The sequence below is a fragment of the Podarcis pityusensis genome (genome assembly GCF_964106645.2).
Source record: "Podarcis pityusensis genome assembly, chromosome: 2".
In the NCBI taxonomy this organism is placed as follows: Eukaryota; Metazoa; Chordata; class Lepidosauria; order Squamata; family Lacertidae; genus Podarcis; species Podarcis pityusensis.
Genome location: NC_138029.1, coordinates 15,680,062 through 15,690,166, shown reverse-complemented (window position 1 = coordinate 15,690,166; position 10,105 = coordinate 15,680,062). Strand labels below are relative to the sequence as shown.

Sequence of the window (10,105 nt, the reverse complement as noted above, 5' to 3'; positions counted from 1 at the left end):
GTGTCTTCTTTTACCTACTGAGCCCGCCCTGAGATGAGGGGACCTGCACCCCTCCAGATCTTGCAACTCCCATGATCCTTGGTCATTGGCCATGCTAGCTGGGGCTGATGGGAGTTGGAGACCACCACCAACAGGGGAAGGGGAGTGCTACAGGTTCCCCACAGTTGCTGTCCACAGACACATCTAGAATTGTACACCTGCTGACCACTGCTGCATCAGGCCGAGGCCCTAAGGCAGAATTGAATGGTCCCATTATCCATTCCGCTCCCCCTCCTTCCTGAGTCGAAGCAGTCAAAGATGATCGAATTGTGGCGTCGCAAGGGACCCTGATGCTCATCTCATCCAACCGCCTGCAGTGCAGGGAATTGAACCTGCAAACTTGGTGTTATCAGCACTACGCTCTAACCAATGGAGCTAACCAGGCCAAAAGGCAGTTACTTCTGAATACAGGGGATGCTCCCACTGCTGGAATTATCATATGCTTTCCAGAGGCATTTGGGTGGCTGCTCTTAGAAACAAGATACTGGGTGAGATGGAGGCAAGTAATTTGCTTGAGACCAAGGCAAAGGAGAGATGGCAGCCCTAATAATTTTCCCTTCCCAAAAGCATCATTCGTTTAATTTGCTGAGACACACTTCAAATTGCTCCTTCCTCTCCAATGGTAGCCAAGCGGCCCTGGAGCTGTTGGGTCGCTATAGACAGGGGTAATTTTCTCTGATTTTCCTTTCCATCCTCCTCCCTCGTGAAGAAATTTTGTGGGACTCTTGGCACACCTTGCTCTGGTGACCAGCTTCCCATGTTGTGACCCCCCCCCCCCCAGTGGCAGAGAGTTCCATAAGTTGATTGTGTATTATGTGGGGGAAAATATAAGATTTACAGAACTGGTATATGGCAACGCCGCCTGAATGATGGGAGTCTTGACAATGTCAGGAGGACCACGGGTTCCACATCCCTGCTCTAGCCCACCTACGTGACAGAAAAGATTGTAGTAGGTTCCAAGATGTAACCATTTTTATTATTAGCAAGGGGCAAAGCACAAACCCCTAAACAGGAGGGTCAGTCACCCGGGTAACCCAGGGACGACACAGAAGGACGAGCGGAAGGGGAGGCTTTTCGACCCAGTGCGGCACTAGTTCTCGGTGCAAGGACCGGGTGGTGGCAGTTCTGTGCGTTGCTGTCCTCGACTTCATTTCTTCTTGCCAAAGCGCTGGGGAACAGCCATGCTCAGAAACTGAGGAGCCACGGCGTCCCAAGCCCGTGGCTTGATTAGGCCACCGCTGCTGGAGCTGGCCCGGGCCTCACGGCCAAATCTGCAGAAATAATAATAATAATAATAATTTATTATTTATACCCTGTCCATCTGGCTGGGTTTCTCCAGCCACTCTGGGCGGCTACCAACAAAATATTAAAATACAGTGGTCTGTTAAACATTAAAAGCTTCCCTAAACAGGACTGCCTTCAGATGTCTTCTAAAAGTCTGGTAGTTCTCTTTGACATCTGGTGGGAGGGCTTTCCACAGGGCGGGTGCCACTACCAAGAAGGCCCTCTGCCTGGTTCCCTGTAACTTGGCTTCTCGCAGCGAGGGAACCACCAGAAGGCCCTCGGCGCTGGACCTCGGTGTCCGGGCAGAACGATGGGGGTGGAGACAGAGATGGAAAGCAGCACAAAGCAGGTTGCCTGGGGAACATTTTTGGCACTCAAAAACACAGCACTTGTAGCTCCCTGGCCTCTTTGTCCTGCAGGTCATCACTTCTGTCAGACGGATGGTGAGAAGGAAGCAGAGCTGTGCAGCTAGGTGTCTTGGAATAGTGCTTTGCTTTCCCCCGCCGTCCCTGTCCCCAGGAGAACAGAATTGCATCATCCAGAACTACTAAAACGAACCAGAGTCCCCTTATTGTTGCTGCAGGAATTGATGGGTGGGGATTTGAACACAAGAGAAGGGAACGATTGAAAAACGGTTCAGTTTTTAGGGGCATTGCAAGCACAGCTTTTGCAATGGGTGTTCCGAGGAGTTGCAGAAAAAAGGTCGTAGGGATGAAAGGTCTAAGAAAGACCCGTGAAACTGACAGGTGGGAATGGTCATTTAGATAGCAAGGATGCTGTGCTTGTCTTTTAAAAATTGACTCTTAAATGGGGGAGCCTATGCCTGATCTGGGGATGCGGGTGGCTCTGTGGGTTAAACCACAGAGCCTAGGACTTACCGATTGGCAGTTCGAATCCCCGTGACGGGGTGAGCTCCCGTTGCTCGGTCCCTGCTCCTGCCAACCTAGCAGTTTGAAAGCACGTCAAAGTGCAAGTAGATAAATTGGTACTGCTCTGGTGGGAAGGTAAACGGCGTTTCCGTGCACTGCTCTGGTTTGCCAGAAGCGGCTTAGTCATGCTGGCCACATGACCTGGAAGCTGTATGCCGGCTCCCTCGGCCAATAAAGCGAGATGAGCACCACAACTCCCGAGTCGGTCACGACTGGACCTAATGGTCAGGGGTCCCTTTACCTTCACCTTTTTATGCCTGATCTGTGGGAATTGTGAGGCCTTGGAGAAGCTAGAACGCCTTCAAATACTATTCGGATGGAAAATACTCAAACCATTGTCAGGAGACGACTTGAGGAGTTTGGATTTGATATCCTGCTTTATCACTACCCGAAGGAGTCTCAAAGCGGCTAACATTCTCCTTTCCCTTCCTCCCCCACAACAAACACTCTGTGAGGTGAGTGGGGCTGAGACTTCAGAGAAGTGTGACTGGCCCAAGGTCACCCAGCAGCTGCATGTGAAGGAGCGGAGACGCGAACCCGGTTCACCAGATTACGAGTTTACCACTCTTAACCACTACACCACACTGGCTCTGGGTCTCCCATCCCAGTCCATGGCCAAAATGGATGTAATTCCAAGAACTGGAAAATTAGCACAAATGGAGCTTTAAAAAGGAAGGGGGAAATTAAATGAACCGCCCCCTCCATTCACTTGTGCTCCCCCTAGTGTAGCCAGAATACGTGCTTCTGCCTGGCTGCATCGACCCCCACACTCCTTACCTCTGGGGCTGGAACAGGAAGGAGGGGCTGCGACCAGGTCTTTGCACAGCATGAAGGAGGGAGCGGAGAAGGACGCCCAGGGGATGCTCCTCAGGGGGAATCTGGACAGGATGGTCCTCATTTTCTTGCAGCTGGGTGGACAAATAAAAAGTCGGGGTCATTTGAGAAATTCAACAAGAGACGAGTTCCCTGCAAGACCAGGAAGTAGCTTGAGGACCAGGGAAAACAGCATAGGCATCGCATTATTCATAGAATCAAAGAATCACAGAATTGTAGAGGTGGAAGGGTCCATGGGGGTCATTTAGTCCGGGGTCGGATTTAGGTTTGATGAGACCCTTAAGCTACTGGAGGTAATGGGGCCCTTTATATGTCCAGCTGTCGTTTGTCAACAACGAATTGTCGCTGTTTTTTTGTGTTGAATATATACTATATGGTAACTTATGGACCTAATAGGTATCTAAAGCCATTTGCACATAGCAAAATATGTATTTTATCAAAGTAATTGTTGAACTGAAATACAATTAAATTTTCTGGGGGCCCCCAAGAGAGTGGGGCCCTAAGCTATAGCTTGTTTAGCTTATACGTAAATCCAGCACTGATTTAGTGCAACTCCCTGCAATGTGGAAACCCTTTTCTTCAATGTGGGATTGGAACCCACAACCTTGAGATTACGAGTCTCATGCTGTACAGACTGAGCTGGCTGGCTGCTCACAGTTGCGTAATGATGGTAAATATTGAACAGCAGTCAGCTCTATCCACCCAACATAATGTCAAGCCAATTATATTTCTTGCAATTTCACACACGCGCGCACACACACACACACACACACACACACACACACACACACACTTTGTACACCAAAATCAGCTGAATTTCTGGGGATTGCCTTACACAAATTGTGAATATTGGCAAAATCCAACAGAGTCTTGTGACACCTTTATTATGACATAAGCTCCATTTGGTGGAATGGTCTCTAGTCCACTAAAGCTTATTCCATTTGTCTGGGTTGTCTCCAACAAGTTTCACTTAGAGTAGACGCACTGGAATAAATGGACCCAAGTTAGTCACGTTTATTAATTTCAGTACATCGACTCTGAATAGCACTGGATACAACTCTTTATCTTTAAAGGTGCCAGGAAGACGCATTGTTGGTTTCGCTTCAACACAGGCTTAACATGTTCTGAAAATTGTGTGAATATCTGTGCATATTTGCTTCTTACACATAATTTCATTTTCTCTGCATGGGGAGAGTAAGCAGCTATGCAGGGTACCTGTGGACCACCAGGAACTCTGACTGATCACCTTATGCTTTTGGCTTTCTGGGATTCACACTCACACTTCCGTGTTTAGAAACTTGCTTTTAAAAAGGAAAGGAAAGGAAAGGAAAGGAAAGGAAAGGAAAGGAAAGGAAAGGGAGATTCTAGGATTCTTGTGCCTTGCGTATGCTAGAGGTATGTTGTTGTCACAGGGTATATACCCAGCCTTAAATAAAACCCAGGAGGAGCTCGGGTTAACATCTTAATAATGCAAAGCACTTTGCATACCTTCACAGGAATCTTTTACAACAGCACTGCATAGTAGGCATGCACTATTATGCCCATTTTGCAGCTAGAAAGGACTAGATAGTATGGCTTGCTCAAGGCCACCTAGTGAGTTTGTGGCTGAGGAGGATTTGATCCCAAGCTCCACCAGTCTTAGAGCCCCACAGATTGCAATGATGCCACCCTCTCCTGGGGGGGGGGCAACTGCCTGGATCTCAGCAAGCGTCTGGGAAAGAAAGAAAGAAAGAAAGAAAGAAAGAAAGAAAGAAAGAGGAAGGAAGTAAGGCAGGAAGGATGGAAGGAAGGAAGGAAGGAGGAAAAGGTCCTCATTTGCCAATCCCACTCTGGGCTTATGTTATACTGACTTTCTGGAGGCAGCAATGGCTTCCGGCTTGGCCAAACTTTTCTCCCTCTCTTAATTGGGTAGAGGACCCAAAACACCTCCACAAGTCCCTGTGGCATAATGGTTAGCGTGCTGGACTAGGACAGGCTAGGTAAAGGGACCCCTGACTATTAGGTCCAGTCGTGACCAACTCTGGGGTTACTGTGCTCATCTCGCTTTATTGACCGAGGGAGCCGGCGTACAGCTTCCGGGTCATGTGGCCAGCATGACTAAGCCACTTCTGGCGAACCAGAGCAGCGCACGGAAACGCCGTTTACCTTCCCGCCGGAGCGGTACCTATTTATCTACTTGCACTTTGACGTGCTTTTGAACTGCTAGGTTGGCAGGAGCAGGGACAGAGCAACGGGAGCTCACCCCGTCGCGGGGATTCGAACCGCTGACCTGCTGATCGGCAAGCCCTAGGCTCTGTGGTTTAACCCACAGCACCACCTGCGTCCCCATAGGGTAGAGTCAGGTTCAAATCCTCACTCAAGCCACACAATGAGCGGATTGGGGATTCTAAACCCAGGCTTGTTCACTGTGGGACTCTGGGTCTGTTATGCTCTCTCAGCCCAGCTGACCTCACAGGGCTGTGGGAGGAGGATAAAAAAGTGTGTGTGTGTGTTTGTGTGGTGTCTGTGAACAGAGCCATGCCCACCACCCTGCAATAACTGACTAAGCAGCATCGAAGTTCGCTTGGCACCCTCCTCTGCCCTCTAGGCCGCCGCCTCGTCGAAGGCCACTCACCATCCAGCTGAAGAGTCTCTCAGGGTAGCCGTCAGGCTCCTCTGCCTCTTGGGAGCCGATCCCCTCCTCAAGGCTTCGGCTTGGCTTGAGGCTGCCTGAGAGCAATGCCAGGGCGAGCAGAAGGCGGGCAGCTTCCATGTTGCCAGGTCTGCTCTCTCTCAAAGCGCTTCCCTTTTTGCTTTGGCGCTGCCTTTATATATCTGTCTCCAGCGTGGGTGATGGTGGTGGGGCAGAAGCAGCACAGGGTGGGATTGATGGCAGCGACGGCGACCCATTTGTAAGGCGATGTTTGCGAGGGGGGCCCGCCGGCACCTCCCCATGACGAGCGGAGAGGGACCGCCACGGCCCCCCCGACTGAGCCTCTGCCACCGCTGGCTGGGGCTGATTTGTGCGTAATTGCGAGGATAAATCCAGCCCAAAACGGCTCTCTTAAGTCCTGTTGGGGATTTGGTAGCTAATTGCTTGTACGTCGCCGTTTGTACGCCACCGGGGGGGACGAAGGCCCAGGTTCTTCGCCGGACACTGACCGCTTCCCTCACACTCCCCAAGGTCTCCCACCGCCAGCTTGATGGGCCCGCGAACGCCAGAGGCGACTCGGGACCAGACATTTGTCACGTCGCCACTTGCACAGGCGGCTCTGCAAAGCCCCGGTCCCCGGGGCGTTCACGTCGACGAAGCCGAGCTTTTTACAGCTTAATGAAACCCATTTACCAAGAAACGGGAAAACAGGCAAGCGACGGGACAAGGATGGGGGGGGGGGGAAGCTACTGAGGTCGGGGGAGGTTGAAGTGCAGGCCCAGGCCCCAAATGATGCAGCCCTAGATGTTCAGGTGTGGGGCGTGTGGGGGTCTCATCCATTTTAAGTTGGTGCGGATATTTTCTTTCCAGATTTGCCACACAGAGGGCTACTACACCATTCTTTTTTGGGGGGGGCAGGCTGCACAACTGGGGACAGGCAGAAATCGAGAGACCTGGCACTGGAAGAAACTCCACCTGTTGGATTTCTGCCTAACAGACAGCTGGTTAGCAGACACTGTGCCTGCTTCTAATAAAGGTGGCCGGAACAGGCAAGACTTTGGATAAAAGAAAACAGATGAGAGAGAGAGCCTCTCCTGATCACTCGCTCCTTGATCCGTGTACTGCCGCATCGGCTGGCCAGGCTTCCCCCAGCACAGGCTGGCAGGCAGCATAGCATGGCCCCGCTTGGCTCCAGTGGGGGGCGGCTCCAGCAGCATCAGCGACTTGCCCGCCCCGGGCACTAGCAACCCATGCTACGCTTCTGTCAGAAGGAACAGCCGCTATGAAACAGAACCTGGGTGAAGGGAGAAAGCTGGGAAGGGGGAGACTCAAAACACAGTGCAAAGAAATCTAGTAGCAGCAGCAGGTCACCTGAAAAGGGGTCAAAGGGTTTAAAGTCCTCCCGTTGCTGGGTCTGAGAAGCAGATTGGGTGAACTAAATGGCCCCCAAGTTTCACAACGCCCCTAAAACAAAGCCAGAGCCGGCAATTGTGGAATAGCAACTCAACACACTTTGGCACTGCTCATTTCGTTCCAATGCACCTTGAACTAATCCAGCGAGTGACACCTCTTCCCCTTGCCAAGCTTTTCCATCTACGAGAAGAGGCAAAGCTGGGGAGAAGATGGAGTCCTGACAAATGTTTTTGCGAGGTGCCCCCCTCCTTCCTGCACCGCCCTCCAGCAACACGAGAAAGCAAGACATCAGCATAACTGTATATTAATCTCCACGCCATGTTTTGCTGGAGGCCCACAAGGAACCATCTGACCAGCCCCTGACTGATGGTCCCAATAACAGTCAACTCCTCGGAGCAGGGACAGGTTCGTATTCATCAGCGGAGTTGTGTGTGACCCATTCATCACGCACAGCAGTACATTTTCTTCGAGGGGGTGGCGGGAAGAAGAAGATCAGCTTGCATCCGAGGAAGACTGGACTTCTCTTTCCCCAAGCAAGCCCTGTTCCCAATATAAATAAGAGGCAATGTTCCTGTATGGTGTTCCCTTGCAACATGGGTGTAGCCAGGATTTATGTTGGAAGGGGGGCAGCAGGACACCCACCAGTCATCGTCCTCTGTCTGGCAGATTCGGAATGAAATGTCTCAAAACAGTTGTTTTAAATTACTTTCTTCTGATCCCAAGTGCTCAGAAAAATCAGCCAAAATCTTCAGCCACTTGAAAACTATGAGAAGTTTCCAGAACTGCAACATGATTGGTCAGTTTGTGGATTCCACATCTATCACTCAATTGGGTTGCCAGTTGTGGCACTAGAACGCGCCACAACATCACGCAAGCATTTCAGTTTCATATACAATGGTACCTGGGTTTTCGAACGTAATCCATTCCAGAAGACCTTTCGAGTTCTAAACGTTTGAAAACTGAGGCGCAAAGGTTGGTCTGCAAATTCAACAGAGAAAATGGGGGGTGGGGGTGTGACTCAGTGGAAGCCGTTTGACTTCCGAGGCGTGTTCGAAAATGGAAGAATTTACTTCCGGGTTTTCGGCATTTGAAAACCGAAACCTTCGACTTCTGAGACGTTCGAAAACCGAGGCACCACTGTATTCTGATTATCTCTACTTTTAGTTAAGTGTTTTTATTTATTTACTTGGTTTGGGTGGGCAGCTGCCCCCCCACCATGCCCATGCCTTGCACTAAAAATCACCTGTAGATGAAGACCAGGAAACAGGCAAGCTGCAAGAACTAGGAAAATATCACCAAAGATTGGCATAATTTTTAGGATGGAGGTCTTGTTTATATTTTGGTGTTGACCTATTACAGCAGCTGTGGGGAACTTCTGGCCTCGCCATGGGGCCCATGAGGCAGCTTTGGCCACATTGCACAGACCTGCCCTATAATATCATAGGCGATGCCAAGTTTGTTGCTGCCCTGGGGAAGGAGCCATCAGAGGAGGCATGTTCCATGGGCAAAGGAATCAAAAAAGGCCACCAATTTGGTCAGCTGTATGTCAGGACATGGGTGGCACTGTGGGTTAAACCACAGAGCCTAGGGCTTGCCGATCAGAAGGTCAGCGGTTCGAATCCCCGCGACAGGGTGAGCTCCCGTTGCTCTGTCCCTGCTCCTGCCAACCTAACAGTTCAAAAGCATGTCCAAGTGCAAGTAGATAAATAGGTACCACTCTGGCGGGAAGATAAATGGCGTTTCCGTGCGCTGCTCTGGTTTTGCCAGAAGCGGCTTAGTCATGCTGGCCACATGACCCGGAAGCTGTACGCCGGCTCCCTCGGCCAATAAAGCGAGATGAGCGCCGCAACCCCAGAGTCGGCCACGACTGGACCTAATGGTCAGGGGTCCCTTTACCTTTACCTATGTCAGGCTTTATTCGCTTCCTAAAAGCTAGAGCAGGCATAGGCAAACTTGGCCCTCCAGATGTTTTGGGACTACAACTCCCATCATCCCTAGCTAACAGGACCAGTGGTCAGGGATGATGGGAGTTGTAGTCCCAAAACATCTGGAGGGCTGAGTTTGCCTATGTCTGAGCTGGAGTTTAGGAAAGGAGGAAGGAAGAGGTTGGGGAAAAGGGGGAAGTGGATCATGGGGTGTGTTTGGGCAAAGCAGGGGTTTACATAACAGGATGGAGGGGGAGGCATTGAAATAGAGGCGGTCTGTGTGCAAGGAGGAATTGAAAGGAGGAGGGAGGGAAAAGTGGGTGAAGGTGAAAATAGGGGGTTTAAAGGGCGTTACAAAAAAGGAACGTAAGAGGCTTGGAAACAGGCGCATTCTTGCAGAGGGAGCTGATGTAATAGAAACGCAAAGAAGATGAATTGATTCAAATAACATTTTCTAAAAAGGATATAGGTTGTATGTTTCAGCTCTTCAGATTATCGATACATCCCAAGTCTGTGGGATGGGTGAGCCAAATGTTGGAGATTGACCTGGGAGATAATTTGAAATCACTTATGGCCCAGTTGGTAAAGTTCATTGTTATTTCTCAGCTACAAATACCGTCTAGAAATGGTATTCTGACAGTAAGAGCTGTTTGACAGGGGAATGGTCTACTTGGAAGGTAGTGGTCTCTCCTTCCTTGGAGGTTCGTAAGCAGAGGTTGGATGGCCATCTGCCATGGATGCTTTAGCTGAGATTCCTGCTTTGCAGGGGGCTGGACTAGATGACCCCTGGGGTCCCCTCCAACTCTATAATTCTATGATTTTATGAAATGGGGGTGGAGATGAAAATGGGTGTAGAGTGGGGCCGCAGAATAGAAAAGGACTGCTTTCAAAAACAGGATTGTGAATGTAAAAACAGGTTTTGTAATTGCATGCAGTGAGAAGGGGACACTCGTCTAGGTCAGGGGTCAGCAAACTTTTTCAGCAGGGGGCCACTCCACTGTCCCTCAGACCCTGTGGGGGGCCGGACTGTATTTTTTTTTGGGGGGGAT

At 50.4% G+C, this 10,105-nt stretch overlaps 1 protein-coding gene across 1 annotated transcript; it reads right to left on the bottom strand.

Annotated features, from left to right (window-relative positions):
- Window positions 1-993: 993 nt before the first annotated feature.
- On the bottom strand, window positions 994-9,055 carry NPFF (neuropeptide FF-amide peptide precursor). The gene is made up of 3 exons (XM_080995124.1): window positions 5,701-9,055; window positions 3,030-3,160; window positions 994-1,310 (listed from the first exon to the last, which is right to left on the bottom strand). The coding sequence occupies exons 1-3, from the start codon at window positions 5,836-5,838 to the stop codon at window positions 1,187-1,189; spliced, it is 393 nt and encodes a 130-aa protein (XP_080851250.1). The 5' UTR covers window positions 5,839-9,055; the 3' UTR covers window positions 994-1,186.
- Window positions 9,056-10,105: the final 1,050 nt, after the last annotated feature.